Genomic DNA, 27,629 nt, shown 5'->3' with positions numbered 1-27,629 from the left:
AGAGAGAGAGAGAGAGAGAGAGAGAGAGAGAGAGAGAGAGAGAGAGAGAGAGAGAGAGAGAGAGATATTTTATTTAAAGAACATGTTAATGCTATGTTTAGAGAGAAACAGAAAAAGAGGGAAGTCTTATTTAAAAGAGCTTGTTAATGCTATCATGGTTTTCTTTGCTTCACTTTTTTCTTTCTCTCTGTTCATCACGCTGGCCCTTCTCACAAATGATCGTTGCCCACAATCTCTTTGTCCTTTATCCCTATCAACAAAAGGCGTTTTATCTCTTCCAGGGTATTGCTAAGATGTCTTGTAATAAAGGCGATCCCCTTCGATGGTTATTTGCTTTAATGGCTGCCTTCAGCTTGATGATCCTCGAGATCATAGGCCTATTCCGGCCATATTGTTTAGCCATACAGTATCACTCACATGCACACTGCTCTCATGTTTTCCTATAATTTCTTGCTTCAATTCTAATGAAAGACTTGCCTTCTTCCTGTACTGAAACTTAGCTTCTTAGGCACCATGATTATAGGTAAAATCAAAAAGGAAATGTGAGAAAAGGAAGAAAATAAGCACTGTTAATGACAGAACAAACAGAGGACAACCTCACGATACACACAAGAATAGAGAACTGAGCACTCGACGCTCAATAGTGTAATGTTTACTTCGTGTGTCGAAATAAAATTCGGGTGTAGAGTAAAAAATATGCTCGAATTTTACTTCGGATGTTGGAAAATTCGGATGTAGATACGTTCGTGTGCAGAAGTTCCACTGTATATATATATATATATAATATATATATATATATATATACATATATATAATATATATATATATATATATATATATATATATATATATATATATATATATATATATATATATATATATATAATATAGCAGACACCCCAGACGATCTCCTGCAAATGACCCCGCAGCATCCCGTCCGTCACTGGATGGCACTACCACCCTCCATCCATGACTTCAACAAGGCCCTGCAGCGCATGAAGCCCGGCAAAGCCCCAGGGCCAGACAACATCCCGTTGGAGCTCCTCACTCACGGTGGCCCCGCCTTGAGGAACCGTTTGATGCTCCTTATACTGAAAATATGGGAGACCAAGACCCCCCCCCAGTGACTTCCGCGATGCAAACATCATTACCATCTTCAAGAAGGGAGACAGGGAGAACTGTAACAACTACCGGGGAATATCACTACTAAGCATCGCGAGTAAGATTTTCGCTCGGATTCTCCTTGACCGCCTCCTTATTCTCGCAGAAGACGTCCTGCCAGAGTCCCAGTGCGGCTTTCGACCTTCCCGCGGGACCATAGACATGATCTTCTGTGCGCGACAACTACAAGAGAAGAGCCTCGAACAACAACAGCCCATAATGTTCATCTTCTGGGATTTGAAAAAGGCCTTCGACAAAGTACCTCGACCTGCCATGTGGGCTGTCCTCAAAAGATATGGCTGCCCACCCGATTTTGTCAAGCTGGTGCGTGCCCTCCATGACGGAATGGTTGGGAGAGTCTGCCACCAGAACTCTCTTTCAGACCCATTCCCCATCAACGGCGGCCTGAAGCAGGGCTGTGTTCTGGCCCCAACGTGTTTCTCGCTATACACCACATCAATGCTCAACGAGATTCCCCCAGACACACCCTCAGTCGACCTATGTTTCCGCATGGATGGAGGCGCTTTCAACCTTGCTAGACTCCGCGCCAGAACCAAGACCACCTTGTGTGCAGTGCGAGAACTGCAGTATGCTGACGACAATGCCACCCCAGGTCAGACGGCAGAGGACCTGCAGTCGTTAGCTGATGCATACAACTCTGCCTACGAATGTTTTGGGATGCAAGTCAACACAGACAAAACCAAGACCCTCGTCCAACATCCACCAGGACTGATGCTCCCCAACTTCAATACCACAGTGAATGACCAACCGTTAGAACAGGTGGACCAGTTCTCCTACCTAGGGAGCATCCTAACATCAGCTCCCACAAGCAAAAAGGACGTGGAGAACAGGATCAGGGCAGCCCACTCCGCCTTTGGCCGACTCAACTGCCGCGTATTTAACAACCACGCACTGACAATGACCACCAAAATAATGGTGTTCAGGGCAGTAGTCCTCTCCACGCTCCTGTATGGATGTGAAACATGGACGCTATATAGAAATGATATTAAAAACCTAGAACACTTCCAACAAATGAAACTGAGGCAGATCTTGAAAATCCCCTGGGAGAGCCACACCACCAACATTGAAGTCTTAGAACGTGCCTCGCTGACCAGCGTGGAGGCCACCATCATCCACCACCGCCTCCGCTGGATAGGACACGTGCATAGGATGGATCCATCTAGGCTCCCAAAGAAAATATTCTACGGAGAACTGACCCAGGGCACCAGACCACGAGGAGCCCCGAAAATGCGCTATAAAGATCAACTAAAGCGCACCCTGGCTCTAACTGACATCGATCCTTCCTCATGGGAAGAAACAGCCAGGGACAGGAAAACCTGGAGGAGTACAGTACACCATGGCACCGTGGACTTCGAGGAGAGGAGGAGACAAAATGAAGAGGCTAGGAGGAGAAGAAGGAGAGAGCGTTTAGAACAGCCCCGCCCACCACCTACCCTCCCTTGTGAACACTGTCCGCGACTCTTCCACCACAGACTAGGACTTAACAGCCACATCAGACATAAGCACCCACCCCATAGATAGGAGGCTGATGGCTAACGACAGAACCCAATACTCGGACACGAGTGGGCGCCGACGACAACGACGATATATATATATATATATATATATATATATATATATATATATATATATATATATATATATATATATATATATATATATTATATATTATATATATATATATATATATATATATATATATATATATATATATATATATATATATTATATATTATATATTATATATATATATATATATATATATATATATATATATATATATAATGGTGATCGGTGCACACCGAAATGATTGACCACTGATATGGGGCTAATCAGCCTGGTACAGAAGCAGATGCTGTATTGGACCCACAACATACCCTTATTCAAATGGGACAAAGTATCAGGTAGGAACTGTCTTCTCTGCATGGAGAGGAGAAAATGCTATACACCTCGAATGAATAACTTCCTGGACTTCTTCAATGTCTCTTTTTGAGAAGAATTGCCTAAATCAAAATGGTAAGAGGAAGAGAAGGATTATATCTTCACACAACAGCGTATCCTTTCCCTTAATTGTCATAGGTGTTAACTGTGGTCACTCTGACTCTGAAGGTACCGGTCAGTGAGGAAACTACAAGCTCATAATTGTTAACCAACTCTACAGGTATCAGTTAGCATATTGGCATAAACCAATGCACAAGGATAAGAAACAATCCTCCTATATAACAATAGAAAAGGCAAAGGTAGTTGCATACATCTCGCCTCCACTGACCTACAATGCTGGAATTTGGTTCAAGTACATTTGCTCACCTCCACAAGGTGCAACAGCAGTAACTACAACACCTATCAGGTTGGGAGTACCATCACCCTCTCCCAGAGGAGAAAAGCATTTGCTATAATTTCCAAGGAACTTTTATTAAAAGTCCTTTCCCATGCAACTATCTTCTTCTCAAGAAAGATGTGTCTTATAAAGTGAAGGCAGAGAGAGAAGAGGTTGGCAGATGAGGAAGAGAGAGAACAAACTTTCTCTACTTCCCCTCACCAACCATACTACCTAGTCATCACAGAGTAGTTATGGTCTGGGCAAATGATAATGACTACACTCCAAAAGAGTAGGAAGCCATAAGAGCTTTCTCTGGTGCAACACAAATGGAGAAGTGGGAACACTTACTAATTTGCATTACACAGTGATCACCATACAGGGAACACTTTGTGCCAGGTGTGCCCACTAGATGAATAATTTTCACTATTGGGCACTCGAGTATGTGCGACACTGTCTGAATCAGTTAATTCCCTCCCAAGGAACTGTAATTACAGCGAAGCAAGAGAAGTTATACATCTTCCTGATGTAAAGAGTAAGAATGACATTAAAAAGAGAGGCAGCTGCTTTCATCCACCTCATCACAAATGCTCACAAAACATGGGGTTTCAAAGATTTGTATTATCATTAGAACAGAATTTACTTCATCAAATGCTTACCTTCTGGTGCACTTCTGTTTAGAAGCAAGAAGGTTCCCATAAAAAAAAAAAAATTAAGCAACACTTATCACATTAAAAAATAAAAGATCTATTCATTTAGAAAACAGCCCAGCAGTACACCCATAACTGCTATGACCAAAACAAAAGTGGCTATCATGTAACAGGTGGATAGGCAAGGCTTCACCCTCATGTCACCAATTATTATCAACGACTCGTCAAAAAAAAAAAAAAAAAAAAAAGAAAAAAAAAAAAGAAAAAAAAAAAGGACATTAAATATTTAGATATGCACCTACATGCACAACCCTCACACCAGGGTATGGCTATTCTCTTTCCCCTTACCTGAGGGATGGGAAGAGTTGAGCACGACCGGAAAAAATATATCCCTTTTTAACCCTCTTACCCCCAGGCTATTTGGAAATTTCCAACCCTTAACCCCAAGGGGTTAATTTTTTTCAAGCACATTTTGCAGCCTTAATTTTTGTCATAGAGAGGTCAGGTTGGTCTCATTCTCTTGGAAAATGCCTGAAGTTTCTCAAAAAATTATCAAAAATATGCAAAAAAAATTTTTAAATAGCACTTTTTTGCATGAACGTACTGGTACGTCCATGGGGGTAAAGGGATGAGTTTTGTGAAACGTACCAGTATGTCCTTTGGGGGTAAAAGGGTTAAATGACCAAAGGTTTGTATACACGAAGAAGCCAATTTAAAATAAGACTTAATACTGTATATTAGGAGTAAATCCTTTGGGCCAGCCTTATAAGAGTTAATAATTAAATTAACTGATCTGATTAAACTAATATTAATGGATGGTGATTAATAAAAGAACACATCATCTACAAAATGTACTCAAATTGGTTTATTAGATATGAAGCTTACGGTTATGTCAAATGACATAGTGCTATGGGAATTAAAAATTTATGTGGTATCATCTTCATTTAAACAACATACGTTATAGTTATCAATTATTAATTCTGTATGAATTCAGTTAAGTTTGGAGTACTAGTCCCCAAGGGGTACGTGTGCAGTAAAGCCAAGTGACAAGAACCATGTAAGGTTTACAACCTTATATGGTTCTAGTGTACTACTGTATATAAAATGTATAAATTATATCTCAAGTGATGTTAATAAAGTGTTTATTTTTGTAATTCAGTGATTAATAATGGAAACAATGTACTTAATGTATGCATTATACAGTACTTAAGTTGCTGTAGTTCACCCAGTCATTTTCCCATGCCTAACATGATGCGACAGTTAAAAGACAGATGAACTCCCTTCTTACAGGTCATCTTAGTGTTTATATTCAGGTATATACAATGATCTTCAAGCACTGAAGTACATCAATCCATTGTGGCGAGACTCGGAAGTAAAAATGCTTGCTCTTAAAAAATTCCCTTTGCTCAACTCGAACTCTACAGGCAAGTAGGCATATCCTTCAAACCTCATCCTTCTTCATATTTCAAGAATGATCAGCATCAGCATCATTGTCAAAGCCAAAGTAGAAGTGACTCTTTAGCTACGGTAAGCAGCTCTTCTAGGAGAAGGACACTCCAAAATCAAACCATTGTTGGGTAGTGTCATAGCCTCTGTACCATGGTCTTCCAGTCTTGGGTTAGAGTTCTCTTGCTTGAAGGTAAACTCGGGCACACTATTCTATATAATTTCTCTTCCTCTTGTTTTGTTAAAGTATTTATAGTTCATATAAGAAACATTTATTTTATTGTTATTGTTCTTAAAATATTTTATTTTTCCTTGTTTCCTTTCCTCACTGGGCTATTTTCCCTGTTGGGGCCCCTGGCCTTATACCATCCTACTTTTCCAACTAGGGTTGTAGCTTAGCAATTAATAATAATAATAATAATAATAATACCAAGGCACTTCCCCCAATTTTGGGGGTAGCCGACACCAAACAAATGAAACAGAAAAGGGGACCTCTCCTCTCCTGACAAGGGACTCAACCGAGTTTGGATGGTACTGCTAGGGTGCCACAGCCCACCCTCCTCCGTTATCCACCACAGATGAAGCTTCATAACACTGAATCCCCTAATGCTGCTACCTCTGCTGTCATCCAAGGCATCGGAGGAAGCAGCAGGGCCTATCGGAACTGCGTCACAATCGCTCGCCATTCATTCCTATTTCTAGCACGCACTCTTGCCTCTCTCACATCTATCCTCCTATCACCCAGAGCTTCCTTCACTCCATCCATCCACCCAAACCTTGGCCTTCCTCTTGTACTTCTCCCATCAACTCTTGCATTCATCACCTTCTTTAACAGACAGCCATTTTCCATTCTCTCTCAACATGGCCAAACCACCTTAACACATTCATATCTACTCTAGCTGCTAACTCATTTCTTAATAATAATAATAACAGGTAATCATCTGCAATTCAAGCTGGACAAGGCAAGAAGCTAGAAAGTCCCCAAAGAGTTGAACAAGTCCATTATCAGTCTGGAAGCTTCAAATTCTCTTTGGTAGTAAAGTAATACCCTACTGTCATCGCCCATTATTTCCTTGTATTTCACAATCCCATTACTACGAGAAAGTTCTGGGTCATACACAGAACCTTGTACAGTAGTTTGAATATAACGTATCAGTGACATGTAAGAGGAGGCCAGACAGATATACATACATTAGAAATAATAGGAAATTTAGAATTTGTAGTTTATGCAAAGTATGGGACAGGAAGAATATCCTATAACAAGTTACTTACCTAATTTATTAAGAGAAGGGTTGTTCTTGGCAAATATATTATGGCTTTTTTTGAATCTGGACAAATTTGTTGTAACTGCAAGTGGTGATCTAACTAGATCTATAACATTCTGAAGAAAAAATACAAGTTTATTAATCTTCAAGCAAACCAAAAAATAAACCTTTTAATTTGTTCAATGAAGTTCACGGAAAATTCAATAAAGAGTAACTAGATTGACAAATTTTCAGCTCCAATAATTACTTAAGGAATTTAGGATTAAAAAAAATCCAAAGTTTACAATATGACATGATTATCAATATCAAAATCTACCCAAAAAACACATACTTTCTTTGGTGATGGAGATTCAAAGTAAATTTTCATTGGAGAAACTGGAACTTCAATGTATTCTATGTCCCCATCTGAAGAAGATTCTTTCGACTTTTTCTTTACAACCTGCAAAAATTACACTTACAATTGAAAAATGAGCTTTGTAAATACATTGAAATAATATGTTATCTATAGAGGAGACGAAACCACTAATTAAGAAAATTTTTGTACAATTACCATATATTTCGTCATATAAAGCGACCTGCAGATAAGACGACTCCACAAATTCTAGGCAAAATTTCTTGATTTTATATCATATCGTAGGTATAAGACGACCTTTAAAAATCAAAATTCCGAGGGTATTTGTTGTTTTGTTTACCTTGACCTTAAAAATAAGGAACCATGAAATAAAGTAGAGTATTAACATGAAGGAGTGAAGGTAAAAGTGGAAGAGAAAAAGAGGGCTTTTGAAGAATGGTCGCAGAGTAATAGTGTAGAGAAGTATGAAATATATAGAGAGAAAAATGCGGAAGTAAAGCGCATGGTAAGTGAGGCAAAGAGGGCAGCTGACCTGAGGTGGGGTCAGGGATTGGGTCATTCATATGAAGAGAATAAGAAGTTTTGAAAGAAGTGAAAAGAGTTAGAAGGCTGGTTCAAGAATTGAAGAGACTGTGAAAGATGGAAATGGAAGGTTGTTAAAAGGAGAGCCGGCAAGGAAAAGGTGGACGAAGTATTTTGAAAGCTTACAGAATGTTGAGGATAATAGAGTGGCAGATATAATTGCTGTTGCAGGTGTTGAGGTGCCAGTGATGGGAGATGAGTATGAGAGAGATGTTATTTGTTCCGGCGTAAATACAAACCCTCCGCTATTTATAGAGGTGACTTACTCTTAGGAGGGAAGAAGTCCTCACCAACTGGCCTTGGTCATGACCCGGGGTCCTCTCTATTTCAATCTGTGATCGATAGTAGACAGGACCCTACATTCACTAAAATCAAGTGCCGATATGAGGTAACGCACTGATAGCGGCCTGTAGAAGCTTGTGTGCAAGTGGAACTAACAGTGTGGCTTGTCTTTAACATAGGAACTCAAGTACAAAACCTATTGTTATTAAGACTTACCCAATACCCTCCCTCCAAAAGGTATTGGGGACATAACCAAGTATTAATCTATACTTAGGAGGCACAAGGGAAATGAGTCTTAACTCCAGCAAGGTGAGATCAGCTATACTGAAGCTTGCGGAGAAGTTTTCCACAGAGGGGAGAAGGTGAAAGGAAGAAAGGAGCCAGTCACTCTTACTCATTCACCCCAGACTAATCTGGGTAATCTCAGCCCTCAACCCTCTGCTACTTGTTCATCCAGGAGCCTGAGGTGTTTAGAAGATTTGTTGTGCGACCACAACAGGACTGATGGAAAAGGTCTTCATGTTCCTGTGGGTTACATCTTTGCAGGTAATGACCCGTGAAGGTCGATTGACGCTTCCACATGCCCACTAACAGTATCTGCGTCACAGAGTAGTTTCTTGAACGCCAGGGACGTAGCAACGCCACTGATGTTACGAGCTCAGGGTTTTTTGGATAGAGGAGGGTCTAGATTAAGAGCAACCTCAATAGCCTTCCGATCCCAGAGTGATCCTCCTCTTGACCTTCCCCGTGCTGGTCGACAGTGCCGACATACGGGGGCGAGCTGGTGTCGTTCTTTCAAGGTAACACCACAGACTCCTCACTGGGTAAAAACCCCAGTTGATGGGTCTTCGGTTACAGAACGAAGACTCTTCATCGGAAATGGGCTGCACCTAGGGTACAGCACACTCGCACTTTGAGTCTTGGCAATCAACTCAGGGATGCCGCTGAGGATTACTTCTCCCCATCTCCTAGAGTAGGTGACATCAGAAGATGGATCATACAACACACTAACTCTCTTGGTCAAAGCCCAAGTGAGTAGAAAGGGCCGTCTTCCATGTAAGGAAGCGATCTGCTGCCTGGCATAAAGGTTCGAAGAGAGGGGGCAACAAGGACTGAAGGATCTGAACCGTGTTCCCAGGAGAAGGTTGAGATCCGACGGGGGACAAGTTATCTCAAACTTGTATAAGTAAAGGCATCAATGGGAGAGAATCCTCTTCCACATCATCAGTCACAAAGGACCGATCACTTCGCCTGGAAGATCGACGCTGAAAAGTGTCTGAGGTGCCTAGACATCTTTTCAGCAAAACGTTGCGAGAGGCCCCTCTGAGAGAGGTGGCGTAGGACCATCCCAGGCGTGAAGTCGAAGCAAAGTTATGGATTAGGAAAGTGTTAGCAGGTGCCTGCTTGGAAGATCGTGTTGTGGAGGAAGATCCCTCGGAACTCCGTCAGGAGCTGCAGAAGGTCTGGGAATCATTCTGCGGGATGCCATAGCGAAGCTATTTGAGTCATTGATAAGATCTTGATTATCCTGACTTGGTTGAGGACTTTCACAACAGATCGAATGGGGGAAAAAAGCACACCTCTAGGCCGTTCCACCGATCTTGGAATACATCTTGTTTGAGGGCCTGGTGTTCCGGTACTGGGGAATGGTCGAGCGGAAGCCTTAAGTTCAGGGCCGTTGCAAGCATAACCAGTCGGGGACCTCACAAAGTTAGGACTTTGTTGGATACAAGATGATTCAAAGACACTAAGAGCCCACTATCTGAGCAGTCCTGTTCAGATTATCTGCAAGCAAATTCCTGTACCAGGAATGACGTGAGCGGATAGGGGCAACTAGTTGTCCTCTGATCATCTGGGGCTTCGTACTGCTAGATGGTTCACTAAGAGAGGTGAATGCTGGTACCTTTCTGAATCGGGCCAACAGACGAAGATGGAATGGTGCGGCATATATCCCCCCCCCTCTTTTAACACATTAATGAGAGCATCAGATCTCCAGAGGGAAGACGAGAAGATAGGCCTCTTTGCAGAAGCTCTCGTCTACCACCCACCATCCACGGTTCGTCCAGCAGTGGAGGGGTATTGCATAGCAATAAACATATCTCAAGGTGATATCGAGACGTGTAACTATTTGCACGTTCTTGCATTGAAGGGGGACAGCCTGCCCTCCCTCCAACTGCCACCAATCTAGTGTGGTTGGCCGAATAAGACCGATACCAAGCGGCAAACCAGTTAATCAGTACAGCTTATGTTATAATAGGGAATCTCCATAGAGATCGCTCTCCGGACAGGAGACTGTACGATAATTACCGAACGCATCCAACCAACCCCAAGAGGAGATTGAGACGTATCTTCAATCTATTGTTGGATGGGTAATAAGCATAAGTCTACTACGGAGTAGTAACACCGAACTGTGAACATGACAAGCATACATGCATATCTCGATTTAAAAGTTATGTCCGGAACTCAGTTGGAGAACGTTGAAAACTTTCGTAACGGAGGGTTCTCCTTCTTAGGACAAAAATGTTCGTACATCTCCGTCTCCGATCGGTAAACTAGTATTTATATTAAATGTTCTTTACTAGGGAACAGATATGCTTATGAGAAGTTTCCAGCCAAAGCCATTGTAGGAGACTAAGACTTCCGATTGGGGGAAAGGAAAAAATGCCTATAAGAAGGCAGAACATAAATGCCGTATGTCTGGTTACAGGAAAGTAGCAAAGTAATGTACAGTAATGAATAACCTGGTTTCAGTAAGGGATATAACTATACAACTTAATAGAACGGAGTTCTAATTGCAAGATGTATATAGCCCTTATTGGCAGAAAGATCGCTTGCACGCATATGTACTTGCCCATCTGCCCTAGCGCATGCGTAATTCTGCCTTCAGGAAACATTTGCAACAAATCCAGTTGCAGGAATAATGTATGTGCAACAAATCGCAACATTATTGACCAAAGAATTTTTTATCATTGACTAGCTGTAATAATTTTTCAAATGAGAGCGCACATGTTCTTAAACAAAATATACAGTTATAAAAGTGATCATTTCTTCTTTAGTTTGCCCCTCCTCTTTATGGGAAGAGCTAGCCAGCGTTCCTGCACAGACAAGGATGTCTGGTTCCCCGTGGAAGGGGTTTGAAACATTCGTAAACGTAATGAAAAGTGGCCCATTATTTTGCTCTCGTTCTAAAACGTAAGCTAACACCACTCCTTCAGGACTAATTGTTTGAGACAATAACCCTATACACTAGAAAGGTATGATGGGTCGTACGCGACCCCTACAGCATTTTCAAAACCTGTTTTTTCCCCATAAATCATCAGCTGTCTCGAATATGGAAGTGATCGACCTGCAAGGGGTGACTAGTCTACATGCCATTGTCTGCTTTAGGACTGATTTTCGTCTAACTTCCCTCCTTCCCCGTTTTTTTATCCCCCCAGGGGTCGACCTCGACCCTGACATACCTTTATAGGGGTAAGTGATCAAACAGCAAAGTTTTTACATAATTATGATTGTCGAACAGTGTTGATACTTGTTTGGTTCTTTATAGTTGGAAAGTGTGGGTGGATGGTGTGTCTACCACTTGCATGACATTGGTTTTGGCTTAGATGCCATATATTGCCATGAGGTCCATTTTCCCTCAAATGCTAATTTCTGAATTTTTTTATTTTTTTGCAAATTTCTGATTTTTTTTCTATTTATTTTGAATTTATCTTCAATAATGACCACCAGGCAGTATTCCCTCGGCATGGATGTCATCAACACACTTCTAATGGAGTTAAAAAGAGATGTTGATGACACCTTGAAATTTACATACCCATTCCTTATTTCAAGTGGTAGATTGGGCTGTAAGAGTTGTTGCGGTCTGCGGCCATTTTGTTGACATACCCGAAAGGTAAGTTGGCATATCTCTATATATTCTTATTCTGTATAGAATTCGTGATATTTTGGTATATTTTAATGCATGAATATCATATTTTATAGGAGATACAATGATTTTTATAAGAAATTTACATTGTGAAACTAGGCCGTCAAAAAATGACCTTTAGATTTCGCCCCTGATATAACAGTAAATTACATCTTAGTGCACATTTTATTATGTATTTCTGCTCTAGGATAATATGAGTTTATTCTATAAAAAAAATAGCCTTTTCCTATTTCATTTGGGTACCCCAAAAAATTCATGAAATTTGGACAAATTTTTTTGGCCAAAAAAAGTTACCCTTTTTTCTCATTTCAGATCTTGACTTCTATGGGTCCAACTCATTTACAGCAATTACACGCTGTTGCTCTGCCATCTAAGAAGGTGTCCCTAAAGGGATTTATGTGTACAGTGATACCTCGGTACTCGACCATAATCCGTTTGAGATCCGTGTTCGACCTCCGATTTGTTCGAGTACCGAATTTTTTTTCCCCATAAGAAATAATGGTATATATTCTATTCCGTTCCCAAGCACTCGAACAGGCCCAAAATATTAATAAAACGTGTACCTAAACAACAATAATTATCTAAATGTGTATGAAATTGGTCAGAAAATCCTATAAAACAATTTTAAACCATTTACTGTACTAAAATAAAACAATTTTAAACCATTTTCTGTACTGTAGTGAACATACCTTTGAGCAGCGGTTCGATGGCATACAGGGATGGATGTGGAGAGGATGGAAGGGGGAGGTTACTGCTTGGAAGGAGAGTCCCCTTCCATGATGTGGCGGGGTAGTTCTCCTTCAGGAGTTGTTTCTCTCTCCAATGAAAGGGTGGGCAGATCTATTTCAGGGGTTTCTTCTCTTCTTTGTCTCTTCTTTGGAGGAGAAACAGGCTTTGATGTAGCAGCTTTCTTTTCTTTTGTGAAAAACTGGTCTATTGTTAATTGTTTCTTCCTCCTCTGCAGTATTCTTCGAAAATGATACATGACACTATCATTAAACATATGCACTGCCCGGTTTGCTACTGCAATTTCTGGGTGGTATTTTTCAGCAAAAGCCTGCACATCTGCCCACTTGGAACAAATTTCATTGATGAGAGAACTTGGAACATCCTCCCTTACCTCATCCTCTTCTGAAGATTCCTGCTCCACAATCAGATCCTGCTGCTTTTCCATCTCCTCAATCACTTGTGGCCTTTGCTTAGTTACCGCCGTAACTCCCGTTGCAACATTCGCCTTCTTAATCATTTCTTTATGCTTTAAAAACGTAGAAATGGTCGACTTCGCCATTCCGTATTCTACCGCTAAATCGGACACTCGTACACCATTCTCATATTTCGCTATAATTTCCTTCTTCAACTCGATCGTTGTTCGCACTGTTTTCCTCTTCTCCTTCCCCTTAACACTCATTACTTTCTTGGGACTCATTATGAAAGCTAAAAAAGCAATTAAAAGCACTGAAAATCACTAAATCACAACGAATGCTGATCGCGCGTTGTCTGAGTGACGCTCTCGAGAGAACTGATGCTTCCCGAACAAGCGAGAGTGGCCGAGATGGCGCGATCATCACAAAGCCCATGCGGTCGTCACGTGTTCGGCTGGTCGAGTACCGAATTTTTGGTCGAGCACCGCAGCAAAAATTTCTCGAAAATTTTGGTCGAACTCCGAATTGTTCGAGTATAGAGTCGTTCGACTACCGAGGTATCACTGTATATGTATATTTCTATTTTTTTGTGAATATTTACGTCAAGTCTTTTTTTTTTGTATACTTAAATTTTTAATATATTTCCAATAAATAGTTATTTTGTAGATGGGTATCATTTATATTTTTATTAGTTTTTAGCATTCTTTGAAGTATTTTTAGCAAGTCAAACCATACAGATTGATGCATAACTAAATTTTTCCTGAATTTTTTTTTGGAGTCGGGGTCGCGCGCGACCGAGTATACCCTTAAAGGGGTGTCCGAGGAGCGTACCTATCCAGGGTTAAGGGTAGAATAAAAAGTCTCAGAAGTCTATCATATAAAACGGTAAGTCGTTGTACCCAAGGTACAATGACGGGAGCGGCTGACAATAAACTCGTGGTTTTGTCTTGAATAGAGGGCATACTCTGGGAAGGCTTACGGCCTTTATGAAGTTTTAATACACCCATTGAAGTTTTGTAAAACTTCTCAGGAACGAGCCTCCTGAAAAGGGTGAAATGTCGTATGTGGGGGTTCGCTTCAAGAAGACCAGACATAATTGCCATCAACCGCTTACCCGAAGGAGTTGCTATCAAACGCTTTCTCGCTACTGAGAAAACTACTGTCTAATTCAGGCAAGGCCTGCCAGGGGAAATGAACTGGAATATAAAGATTTTTTCATTCCCTGCTAATTTCCGTCTGCTAACCCAACCATTCGAAGTGGGAGGGTGGAGGGAAGATGACGATGGTTCGTTCAAAAACGATAGGATCGGTGCTGGCTAAACCAGCCTAGCTGACATAGTAATCAGCTGGGAGTGTAGAGTGATGTATTAAGTCATGCTTTTGGAAGACCCATCCCGTAGGAAGGGGGGCAGGTCGACCATAGAGTTTTCAGACAAAACTCTGGATCGCTGTAACCAAGAGATTCGGCATGGTGAGAACCTAGGGGTTCAGAATCTATTTGTGAATTCCTTTCTCACGACCCTAAGGGATGTTGTGACGAGAACCCTCAGGATCTTTGTCACTGATTCCTGATGGAATCTTCAGGAATCGCGTTACGTGAACCACGGTCCAGAACCCGAAGAATCTTCAGGAATCGTGTTACGTGAACCCTGGTCCAGAACCCGTAGGAACTATGTCATAGTTACCGGTAAGGAGACGGAAGCCCCTAAGCAGCAGGCATCCCTCAGGGTTTTTGAGCACTTGCGTGACAAGTCAGAAGACTCTCTGTCAAAAGAGTAAAACTATTGATGACAATGGTCGCGGGTGTAGCGCTAATTACGCGTGCGTGAACCCTTTGCGTGACAAGAGTTAGAAGACTCTGTCATAAGAGTAAAATTCTTGACGACAATGGTCACATGCATAAAGTTGGCCACGCGTACCAAGTAGCTACGCGCGCGTGCGACGAGCTCGAAAACTCTCTATCATAGGAATAAAACTATTGTGCGCGTGCGCGAATACTTCGTGCAAAGAGAGTTCGAAAACTCTGTCATAAGAGTAAGCTCTTGAGTGCGCGCATGTGAACACTTCGCTACGCATGCATGAACAGAGATGGTCACGCTCGCAAGTGCGTACCAAGATGGTTACGTGCGTGCTCACGCGATAAAGAGTTCGAAAACTCTCTATCATAAGAGAAAACTCTTGATGACTATTGTCATGCTCGTAGTTTTGGTTGCATACACTGAGATAGTCACGCGCGCATACCGAGATAGTTACGCGCGCGAACACTTCACGCGATGAGAGTTCGAAAAGTCTCAGTCATAAAACTCTTGCGCGAGTGCGAACACTTCGCGGCGTGCGAACACTTCGCGGCGTGCGAACACTTCGCGGCGTGCGAACACTTCGCGGCGTGCGAACACTTCGCGGCGTGCGAACACTTCGCGGCGTGCGAACACTTCGCGGCGTGCGAACACTTCGCGGCGCGACGCACGAACCGGGATGGACACACGCGCGTGTGAACACTTCGCGGCACGCACCGAGATGGTTACACGCGCATGTATAAAAGAATTCTTCGCGCGCGCTAAGCTGTTCGCGCACTTCAACATAGCGGTGATTGCGCACGCCTAGTTGTTCGTGCGCGCAGTGTTGGTTGCACGCGCCAAGTTAGTTGCTGCACCCACGAGCTCTTGGCATGACGAGAGTCCGAAAACTCTCCGTCGTAAGAGTAAAACTCTCGCCGCTTAGGTGAGAACTCACTGCTACGATCACCCAAAGGTTCACGGTAGCATAAGTTGTGTGAGCGCGGACGCTCAACACAACGAGAGTCCGAAGACTGACATACGAGTAAGACTCATAATAACTAGGGTCATGAGAACCCGAGGGTTCAGCGTGTACTGTGTTGTGAAACCTCGAAGGGTCAGCGCAACGAGAAACCGAAGTTCCTCTGTCACGAGCTCCTGAAGGGTCAGCGTGACTAAAGGCACGAGAGACCAAAGGCCTAACGTAGCCTGTGTTGCGAGACTCCGAAGGGTCAGCACAACGCGAAACCAAATTTTCCCTGTCACAAAACACTGAAGTGTCAGAGTGACTAAAGTTACAAGAGCCCAAGGGTTCAGCGTAACTAAAGTTACGAGACCCCGAAGGGTCAGTGTAACGAGGAACCGAAAATCCTCTGTCACGAGACCCCGAAAGGTTTGCGTGACTGATGGCACGAGATCCCGAATGCTCAACGTTACCATCGTTACAAGAGCCCGAAGATTTGGAGTCGCATAAGCCCGAAAAATCAGCGTGACAGAGCCCCAAAGGACTTCTACTGTCATGAGAACCCACATGATCAACATGACGAAAGCCCGAAGGCTCAAGATCACACCAGCCCAAAGGGTGATCGTCACAAAACATCGAAGGGTCAAAGAGAACCAGCAGGTTCAAGGATAACATCTCCACAGGGGAGGTTTGTTGTCAAGAAGGAAAACGTCGTTTAAGACAAGTCTCTCACTCCGCCCTTGGAGGAGAACCATAAGCGTAAGGGGGGACCGCTAATGCCCAGAGGCGGTCTTCTCTCGAAAACGAGAGACTCGTTCCCCCGAAGGGGAAACCTGCTTGGGAGAAAGCTCTGCCATCACAGCTGGTGGATCAGCAAACTCCTACTAGTTTTCTCTCGCGAACGAGAGGAAAGTTCTCTCGAAGGAGATTGCCTAAGACAAGCTTTCTCCCAGCTCTATGGGAAAAAAGCGTAGGAGTGATAATCTCTCTCACAAACGGGACAGAAGTCCTCCCGAAGGACATCGCTTAAGACAAGCTTTCTCCCAGCTCTTTGGGAAAAAAGCATAGGCGTAATAATCTCCTCTCACGAACAAGAGAGAAGTCCTCCCGAAGGAGGATATCGCCTAAGACAAGCTTTCTCCCACCTCAATGGGAAAAAAGCGTGGGCGTAACAATCTCTCTCGCGAACGAGAGAGAGAGAAGTTCCCCTTGAAGGAGGAACAAGCCTTAGACTTCCTTTTCCCAAGTTCAAGGGGAAGTAGCATAGTCTTCGGCAACGAGATAGCAGTAGCAAAACTCATCGAGCTATCCGCAATACTTCCCGAAAGGGGGAAGGTTGCTGAACAGCTGAAGTGGGGAAGCTCTCCCTCGGAAGGGGGGAGGGGGGGCAACCCAACTCCGGGGAAGGTTAACACTCCCTCGTAAGGGAAGGATCTCCAACCCATGGAGGCGAACCTCCTGGCAACAAACTATGCTTCCCATCAACAAGCCTTATTCAAGTTGAAGGGTGACAACGATTGCTACCTTGTAACGTGGGCAGCTCATGAACTACCACATGAAGCGCAGTATAATGAACAGAGCGGCCGAAGCCATCGGCCTTGTGTTCTACGTCGCTGCTATCTGTAGAAAAGTAAATAAAGTTGTGATTAATTACAATTCATGCTCCGCTGCACAACATGAACTATTCAAGGAATAAGTCACCTTCCTTGTAAGATAACTCCTCAAAAGGGAACTGAACCATTATAAACTTTAACTTGACTAATGACACACATCACTTGGGAGTGTTAAGGACCTGCCGACCACCAACGCAGGGGAGGGCGGCAAGGTAGGGGAGTAGTATCAAAACAATGACAACTCCGTACGGCGGAGACCGCCGGATACGTTGTCAAGAGTTAAAGTATATTTCCATTCATACATATATACACGCATATAATGTTTAAGATGAAAAAAAAACACACAAGAGAAAAAAAAATGACAGAAAAACAATCAAGGAAAGTCTGCGGGAGAGAACGACATCATGTCCGTTCTCTGCCAAGCCAATAAGGTAAGTGGTTACTCAGCCAATGGGTGTGAGTGAGCGGGGTAGTCACTCTATCACACCCCCCACCCGCTAACTAATGGATGGGGTAGTTACCCCTCACTAAAATTATTATGGCTTGTCTTTCAGGTACGCCGAAAGTATACCCCTATAAATAGCGGAGGGTTTGTATTTACGCCGGAACAAATATTAATTTTTTTTTAAATTATGAAAAACTAACATTTCACAAGTAATTTGCATTTTTCAGAGATATACAATTCTGAGTCCTTTAAAATATTGATTCTTCAGCAGCACTGAAATGGCCACTGAATAGTTCATAAGGTATAGGAGTTGATTATTGACATAGGAGCAACGGAAGAAGCCTGTCACAGAATAGCAATTTTTGTCATTAGGCCTCGGAGAGTAAGGGGTGGTTGAGGAGGGAAATTTAATTTAAAGGACTCAGGCTTCGGTAATTAGGAAAAATGACAAATTCGGAGATAATTTGTATTTTTCCTAACCATACAAACCTTAGCTATTTACATAGGGTATTAGTTTCGGCGTAGCTGAAATGACGAGCCATTAGAATTTTAACGAGGGTTAACTACCCCCGCGGTAGTGACTTCTCTTAAAGGTAAGACTTGTCTTGGGGGACAGGGTTGACAGGCAAGTATGTGTAAATAGCTAAGGTTTGTATGGTTAGAAAAAATATAAATCATCTCCGAATTTGTCATTTGTTCCGTAACCGAAATACAAACCCCGCTATTTACATAGGGTGACTTACCCTTTAGGAAGGGAGGAAAGTCCCCAGCCTTACTGGCTTTGGCTTTGCCCGGGGACTCAAACTCTGAGTGTGTAGCACTCTAGAGAGGGAGTTCCTGCCCTCACAGGTTCCTTGCTTGCAAGGAACTTGTGTGTGAAGGAGTAAAGTGTGACTCGTCCTAGGAAGTTGACCTGGAGTTCTTTAGATAGAAATCTAGGCTAGGACATTCCCAATACCACCTCGTTAGGGTATGGGGGACGTAACAGTTTTAGTCTTAATACTAGGAACACAAGGAAGCATGGTTTACCTGCAGAGGTTGAAGTCAGCTATGCAGAGACCAGGATGCTGCTTTCCCCAAGAGAGGGGAGAATGAAGGAAGAAGTAAGGGCCAGTCATACTCTTTCATTCACGCAGACTAAAACCAGGTAACAATGCCCTCAACCTTCTGCTACTTGTCCATTAAGGAGCCTGAGGTTATACCAGCTGTTGTGCAGCCACCACAGGCCCGATAGAAAAAGTATCGAGACTCCTGTGGGTCACGTCCTGCAGGTAGTGGGCTGTGAAGGTCGTTTGACGCTTCCAGACCCCAGCTTGAAGTACCTGCGTCACTGAGAAGTTCTTTTTGAAGGCCAGGGACGTAGCGATGCCCCTGATGTCGTGAGCCCTAGGGCGATGTGACGGAGGAGGGTCAGGATTCAGGGCATGATGAATGACCCTACAAATCCAGGCTGAGATGGTATTCCTCGTGACCCTCCTCTTCGTCCTCCCTGTGCTAACAAACAATGCTCGCACATGAGAACGGACTGCAGCTATTCTCTTCAAGTATCGCCTCAGACTCCTTACTGGGCATAGTAGCAGATGGTCTGGATCACTTGTTACAGAACGGAGACTCTCGACCCTGAAGGTGTCTAACCGTGGGTCCGGCACTCCAGGGTTCTGAGTCTTTGCAACAAACTCAGGGACGAACCTGAACGTTACCTCCCCCCATCCCCTTGAATGGGTGATGTCGTATGAAAGACCATGAAGTTCGCTAACTCGCTTGGCCAAAGCCAAAGCGAGTAAGAAAACCGTCTTCCAAGTCAGATGTTGATCGGAGGCCTGGCGTAATGGTTCGAATGGAGGTCTCTTCAGAGCTCTGAGGACCTGAACCACGTTCCAAGGAGGAGGTCCCACTTCCGACTGAGGGCAGGTAAGCTCGTAGCTACGTATGAGTAGAGAGAGTTCTAACGAAGAGGAAATGTCCATTCTTTTCAGCCTAAAGGCCACACTTAAGGCTGAGCGATAGCCTTTCACTGCCGAGACCGAAAGGCGCATTTCCTCCCGTAAATACACGAGGAACTCCACTATTGCTGGAATAGTGGCATCAAGTGGAGAGATACCCCTCCCACGACACCAACCACAGAAGACTTTCCACTTCGCCTGGTAGACTCCAGCTGAGGATTTGCATAGGTGCCGAGACATTTTCTCTGCAACCTGTTGCGAAAATCCTCTCTCCTTGAGGAGATACTGGATAGTCTCCAGGCGTGAAGCCGAAGCGAGGCTACGGCCTTGTGGAAGATGTTGCAATGTGGTTGTCTGAGTAGTTTGTGACGTGGGGGAAGTTCTCTCAGGAGCTCCGTCGGGAGCTGCAGAAGGTCCGGGAACCATTCCGCGTGATGCCATAGCGGAGCTATTAGTGTCATAGACAGATTGACTGAAAGTCTGGTCTTGTTGAGCACCCTTCTCATCAGACAGAACGGTGGGAAGGCGTAGACAGCGATGTTGTCCCACCTCTGTTGGAAGGCATCTTGCCAGAGAGCCTTTGGGTCTGGGACTGGAGAACAGTACCGGGGCAGCTTGAAATTCAAGGCTGTCGCGAACAGGTCTACTGTCGGAGAACTCCACAAAGTCAGGACTTTGTTAGCTATCTGAGGATCCAAAGACCACTCGGTAATCACTATCTGCGTAGCTCTGCTCAGACTGTCGGCGAGCACATTCCTCTTGCCAGGAATGAAGCGAGCTGATAGTGTTATCGAGTGGACTTCGGACCACCTCAGAATCTCTACTACAAGATGGGATAGCTGACGTGAAAAAGTACCTCCCTGCTTGTTGATATAAGCCACTACCGTGGTGTTGTCGCTCATCACCACCACGGAGTGACCTGCCAGGGTCTTTTGGAACTGTTAAGAGCCAGAAAAACGGCCTTCATTTCTAGCAGATTGATGTGAAGGTACTTTTCTGATTCTGACCAAAGGCCTGAGGTCCTTTAGTTCAGAACATGGTTTTTGTCGTCCAGCCACCACCGAACTTCCGCCTGTTCCGATGGTTTTATGGCAACCAAGGAGTCCAGGGAATTGATACCCTGATTCAACCGGGACTTGAGCCGCCATTGCAGGGATCTCATCCTTAGGTGGCTGTTTGGAACTAGGCGGGCCAGGGAGGCAAGGTGACCTAGGAGACGTAACCATGATTGGGCCGGAAGCTCTTCTTGCCTGAAGAAGGGTTCTGCGACCTTCCTCAGCCTTGCTATCCTGTCGTCTGATGGAAAGGCTTTGTGGAGAATGGTGTCTAATTTCATACCTAGGTATGCCAGTTTCTGGGAGGGGCACAGAGAGGACTTCTCGAGATTTACCATGATCCCCAGATCCTGGCAAACCTCCAGAAGTCTGTCTCGGTGTCGAAGAAGGGTTGACTCCGAGCCTGCCAGGATTAGCCAGTCGTCCAGATAACGAAGGAGACGGATGCCATTCCTGTGAGCCCAGACCGAAATCAGTGTGAACACTCTGGTGAACACCTGAGGAGCTGTGGAGAGACCGAAACACAGCACCTTGAACTGGTAGCTCTTGTCGTCTACGTAGAATCCTAGGTACTTCCTGGAAGACGGATGGATTGGGATCTGGAAGTACGCGTCCTTTAGATCCAGTGTGCACATGAAGTCTTGCGGTCTCACTGCAAGTCTGACCGTGTCTGCTGTCTCCATCGTGAACGAAGTTTGCTTTACAAACTTGTTCAGGGCTAAGAGGTCGATGACCGGTCTCCAGCCTCCAGACGCCTTTTTTACAAGAAAGAGTCGACTGAAGAAGCCTGGGGACCCGTCGTCGACCTCCTGGAAAGCATCCTTCTTGAGCATGGTCTCGACTTCTGCCCAGAGGGCTAACCCCTTTGTTGATCCCATCGTATAGTTCAATGCCACTGGACTCGTTGTCAGGGGAGGTGGAGATGTTGTGAATGGGACGCGATATCCTTGGCCGATCACAGAGATCGTCCAGGAATCGGCCCCGAGTTGCTGCCACCTGTGCACGCAACTTTGAAGGCATCCCCCCCACAGGTAGACACGCAGGGGGATTGCCAATCCTAGCGTTTGCGGCCTCTGCCGCTCCCTCTAGGATTTTTCCCTCCCCAGGAGGACTTCCCGCCCCTCCTGTCCTTGACTGGAAAGGGCTGTGGTTTAGACACCTTTGCCTTAGCTGCCAGTGCCTGTTTCGATGACTTGCGAGGCTGTTTCAGTGGTTGAGGAGCTGGAGGTTTGTAGGGCTGAGATGACAGGGCCCTTTGGAGGAGAGAATCCTGGTTGGATTTCCTCCACCTCTCAGCTGTGCGTTCTATATCCTTGGGCTCAAACAGATCCCTCCCAAGGATGGAAGAGTGTCTGAGCCTGCAGACATCTACGGCGGGGACCTTCGGATGGAACCTCTCAGAAACTGCGTCCCGACGTATAAGGATCGAGTTGGCCCATGGGTTAGTAACCTGATGGGCCAGAAACTCGATCGAACGAGTTCCCGAGAGGAGGAAGGTCTCGAGGGCCTTCCTATTGCTCTCTTTGGACAAATCCTCGGAGCACAATAGAATGCCCAGAGATCCCAGCCAAACATCCAGCCACGAAGTGGCCTGCATGGCACACTTCGCGACTTTCTCTTGGCTCAGGATCTCTGATGCCGAAAGTGTCACCTGCCGGGCGGAGATCTTCTCAAGAGAAGTTCCCTTGGCGAGCTCTTCCACCGAGTGGTGGAGGGGAAGAGCGAAACTGGATTCCCCCATGATGTCAAAATACCTCCTCTGATGTAAACGAGGAGGAGAGAGGAGTTTGTACCCAGCAGTAGAACGACTGAAGGAGGCGAGGTCGGCGAGCTGGGCTTCAACTTTGTCTCTGGTTGCCCTAACCCCTTGAGACCAAGGCAAAGCTGCACTGGCCCTTTGGGGTTTTTGGGTGCCGTAGACTTGGTCTAGCACCGTATCCTTTCCTTCACGAGGGGTGGTCTCAGGGTCCTCGAACCTGTTGAGACGCCTCATCAAGGCCAGGACTTGCCAAAAGGCATGCTCGGACTCATGCTGCTCTCCTCCTTGCGGACTGGCAACTAAGTCTCCCGTCCCCAAAGGCTGTTCTTGGGGAGACACGTGGACGTTATCCCTGGGTTTCGATGACTCCTGATGTCTGGAAGACGATTTGGGGATCGTCTTAGAATTCTTAGATTCCCTCCTAGGAGGGACACATAAGGACTCTAATAAAGAGGTTTGGGAAGCACCTTCCAAACGAGACGATTCTCCCCTTCGAGGAGGAGTTGCTCCCAATGGTGCCGTGGGAGAGACTCCTTCCTCGACGGGTTCTTCAGCGGACGGGAAAAACTCGTCCACGGGAGACGGAGAAGGCGAAGGCGATGGGGGTGGTGCTTTCCTGCTGAACCTCTTAGGAGTCAGCTTAACCCTGGGAGAAGTCTCCACGAAGTCCACTCCTCTCCTTCTCTTCCTCGGGGATGATTCAGTCGTTGGTTTCAGCCCAAATCGGCGAGGGCAGGCTTAACCGCCTGCACCACCGCTTTCATCAGGCGCTGAAACCAAGACTGACGATAAACTGACGCAGTGACAGTTATCCCCGCGGAAGGGAAGGGGATCTCCTGACCCTTCGGAGTGGACACAACAGGGCCTGCCTTAAAAGAAAGATGCGAGGACCTCTCCGATGATTCTTCTTCCCGATCCTAATGAGCTCTCCGCTTGCGCGGTGGCGATTCCGACGGCGATCCCGATGTACGCGCCCTAGCAAGAACAACGCGTTGTGTCACGGCGAGCAAGCCTGTCGCGCTGTTCGCGCGAAGCGTTAGAAAGGTCGCATGAAGGCAACAGATGACGTGTGGGCAAGCGATCGCGTGTGGGTGTACATGCGTGGGCGAGGGGGCGCGTTGGCGAGCTGGCGAGTTAATGCGCGTTGGCACGTTGGTGAAGCGGCGCGTTGGCGTGCAGGAGAAAACGCGTGTTGTGTTAAGGGAGATCGCTGGCAATTCAAAGGTGAGTGACGGCGCGTCAGCGAACGCTGGCGAGTGCTGACTCGTCGGCAAGTGTTGGCGCGTAGGCGATTGATGGCGCGTTGGCGCAGCGCGCAAAGGCGACCGACTGCGCACAGGAGGTCTCACGCGCAAATGCGTGGGAGACCTGGGCCGATCCAAAGGGAGAACGCGTTGGCAAACGCTTGCGCGTAGGCGAAGGATCGCGCGGGCGCGCAGGAGAAAGATGACGCGTTGGTGAGATGTGGGTGCGCAGGCGCGCAAGATCTCTAGAAGGGCGCGCAGGGGGGTGCGCGTGAAGAACAGGCGAAGGAGGAAACTCCTTGCCCGAGTCCAGGTCCTTAGGACTATGGCGCAATGGCGAGCGTTGGCACGCAGGGCACAAATCAGGAACTGAGCGTGATACAGGAACGGTGCGCGCAGGTGCGTGTTGGCGAGCAGGAGACTGATGGCTTGTTGAGCGCACATCAGAAACCTCACTGTGCTGCTGCACAGCAGGTGAGCGCTGGCGAGCAGGAGAGCGCTGAAGAGTAGGAAGGCTAGGAGATCGCTGGCGCACAGGAGAGCGCTGGCAAGCAGGAGAGTGAAGAGGATGAGGAGAACACTGACGAGCAGGAGAACGATGGCACGTTGAATCCAAAGATTCAGCAGGGCGCGTGGGCGCTACTGCGCGCAGTTGCACGAACAGAGGGAACCTGACGTGCAAGGGACTCTCCCACACAATGAGAAGAGTCCCTTTGCCCCGGAGGGACCGATGACCGTCGGAAGACGGGGTGATAAAGCGCCCACAGCGCGTCGTCAGCCAAGAAGGGTGAAGGCATGTCAGAAGGTCTAGAAGGTCTTGCAGGGGAGGGAGATCGTGAACGATCCCCGGAGAGGTCCAAGGACGGAGCTGAGACGGTCTGCTCCCGACGAAGAGGCCCCTTTGCAGGGGAAGGAGACGGCGAGGAAGACCAAAAGAGGCGCCTCCTAACTCCCTTGTATGGAGAAGGAAGGCCTCTGCTTCGAAGAGGACGACGAGCCTTGCGGCGCAGTCGACCTTGAGGAAGGGTGTCGGGGTCATCCGTCCTCCGAAGAGGAGTCTCTGTTAGTGTGCTCCCCTGAGGGGGAGACGCACCTGCAGGAGAGACCGTTGGACTAACCTTGCCCCCCGAAAGATGTTCAGAGGGGGAAAGAGAGCCTTCAGCAACGCCCGCGACGGCAACAACAGAGGTTTGACGAGACCCGTTGGAAGCCTCTGCCAAGACAGTGTCGACAATGTCTGAAGGAATAACTTCAGGCATTACCGGTGACTGTTTGACTGCTGCTCCCAACTGGATCAAGTCAAACAGGGCTTCCTTGGAGGGCAAGCCCTTAAGCCCCAAGGAAGCCCAAAGCTGAAACAAATCATTGTTGGACACCGTTGCATCATATTCAATAAAATTAATAAGATCCTCCCACGGAGGAGGAGAGGGAACTGCCTTGCTATGGGAGGCAACGCCCTCTCCCACACCCCGAGGTTGGGAAACACAACTAGGGCCTGCGCTACCACTCGAAGGCCTCTCACGAGAGACCGACCGAGTGGGAGCTTCGGAGGAGGTTCGGGCGGCAGAAGAAGAGTCCTTAGAGCCTTACTTCTTCAAGGTTGCCCTTGAAGGAGAAAGGTCTCTCTTGGACTTCTTACGCCGACGGCCGAACTTCTCCCACTGGGAGGCAGACCACTCCCTGCACTCACAACAAGTCAATACCTTATCATACCGTTGACCTCGGCATTGCGGACAAAGGGTGTGAGGATCAGTATCCTCTGCAGACATGAAGGTCCCACAAGGGCGATCGGGAAGTCCAGGACACTTGCACATTGTAACAAAAGGACGAGGCCAACTTCCAAACACACTGAAAAGAAAAAGAAAACAAATTAAAGCTGTCAATATACGAGGACAAGAGACACGTCTACGCAAAAGAGAAGTGAGTCAACTCACCTGTGTGGGGGGGGAGGGGTAGCTAACTACCCCTTCCCCTACCCCCGCTAACTAGCGCGGGGGTAGTTAACCCTCGTTAAAATTCTAATGGCTAGTCATTTCAGCTACGCCGAAAGTAATGCCTTATGTAAATAGGGTGGTTTGTATTTCGGTTACGGAACAAATAAAAGTTAATTTCCTCCCTGTATTTGTACTCCTTCTTGGCCCCATACAGGAGTAAGGTAGCTTTAAAAACCTCCCAACAGCTAACCACAGGGATATAAAAGTTGTTAGGGCCTCAGCCAGTACTGGTTTAAAAGGAAGCAAATAAATCCCTTGACATATCGCCGTTGACCTATCGCTCACTCAGAACTTGTGGATTTCTACATATATCACAATTAACTCTACATCGCGGACTCCTCTATGCCACTGGTTTCTGAGGGCAGTTAAGTTTTATATTTTTCACATTTCAATTATTCTTTGTATAAAAAATTGTCACTTTTGGGCTTACTACTTTGCACTTGTTCAGCTATAATGTTAGGGGTTTGGAACATAATACCTTCAATAACCAAGGGATTACTGTAGTACTAGGACATGGAAAACCAACCTCTTTAACAGGGAGATAAGTCAGCAGTGTCAAACCACACCAGGCACGGCTAAGAGAAATGTTTGGTAAGAGAGACAGAATTGTTTCCTGGTAGACACAATATGTAAAAAAGGTGCTGTCATGTAATTCACCATTATCAGATGTCCAACCAGCATGTAATGGTAGTGGATTTAGCATTCCCTTGACAGGGGAATACGAGAGATTGAATACCCGGTCATTCTACCTCTCCTTGAGACTTATGCCAAACACATTACCATAGACAGGATGCATACTAAGCCCTGTGAGGGAGATGGGAGTGTTACACAACTACTCAGAAGCAACCTTAGGAGTCAAAGAAATGGGTCAAAGGGCCTGTAGGTAATATACTTGAAGTACAGATGCAAAGATGGCCCAAAACATTCAGACCCAAGTATGTCAACAGGTAAACTGGAATGCCACTAAGAGGCCTTGTAGCATTTTCCCTTGGGCAGAACTGCATTTGGCCATAGCGCACCCAGAGACGAATGAAAAACCGTGTACTTGAGTCTCTGTGGTGAGCATAGGACCTGACAGTGCACAAGTGCCTCGCATGAATACTGTGCCTGAAGAACATTGCTGCTGATCACAGACATGCGATGGGGCATCTCTGTGCTCATATGAACAGTCCTGGGAGGTCATTTATTCTTGTTCCCAGTTGAGTGAGCGAGAACTTCCCAGCGTGTGGACTGGCAAAGCGCTAAGAAAAGGTAACAGGTGATCTCGGTTCCAAATGCACAAGCAGATGGGAGTGTCTTCAGTGACCTAGGAGTCAAGATAGGACTAATCATGCAAGATTAATTATGAAGAGATCATTTGTGAAGAGACTGAGAATCATACTGTACTTTCGATAACACTTGTAAGAGAATGTCTCATCACTCATAAAAGTGAGAAGACCAATAGCTGGTTTCTCTCACCATGCCATGAGTCAATTTCTCACTCTATAGAACTGAAATACTCTATCCTTTTGGAGGGAGATCGAAGGGTATCTCGTTTGTCCAATGGAGGGAATGGGAGAACGGTGGCACCCTTTATTCCAACTGACACTGCACTTCGTCATTTCGGTGCCAAACTGTGCACCAGTGGTTGAAGTGAAAGCCTGTGGCAAACAATCACTCCTACACCAAAACCAAATAAACACATATGATGGGCA

At 45.7% G+C, this 27,629-nt stretch overlaps 1 protein-coding gene across 4 annotated transcripts in view; it reads right to left on the bottom strand.

Moving 5' to 3' along the window:
- Positions 1 to 27,629, bottom strand: part of LOC137620608 (E3 ubiquitin-protein ligase TRAIP-like) — a 112,606-nt gene that overhangs the window by 49,468 nt on the left and 35,509 nt on the right. For all 4 annotated transcript variants that reach the window (XM_068350886.1, XM_068350883.1, XM_068350884.1 and 1 more), the window contains exons 10-11: positions 7,192 to 7,299; positions 6,868 to 6,976 (exon numbers count right to left, since the gene is read on the bottom strand). In XM_068350886.1, coding sequence (XP_068206987.1) covers positions 6,868 to 6,976; positions 7,192 to 7,299 — 217 coding nt within the window. The remainder of the gene's footprint in view (positions 1 to 6,867; positions 6,977 to 7,191; positions 7,300 to 27,629) is intronic.

The sequence above is a fragment of the Palaemon carinicauda genome, chromosome 27, assembly GCF_036898095.1.
Source record: "Palaemon carinicauda isolate YSFRI2023 chromosome 27, ASM3689809v2, whole genome shotgun sequence".
Classification (NCBI taxonomy): domain Eukaryota; kingdom Metazoa; phylum Arthropoda; class Malacostraca; order Decapoda; family Palaemonidae; genus Palaemon; species Palaemon carinicauda.
This window is presented reverse-complemented; position numbering and strand designations above follow the sequence as displayed.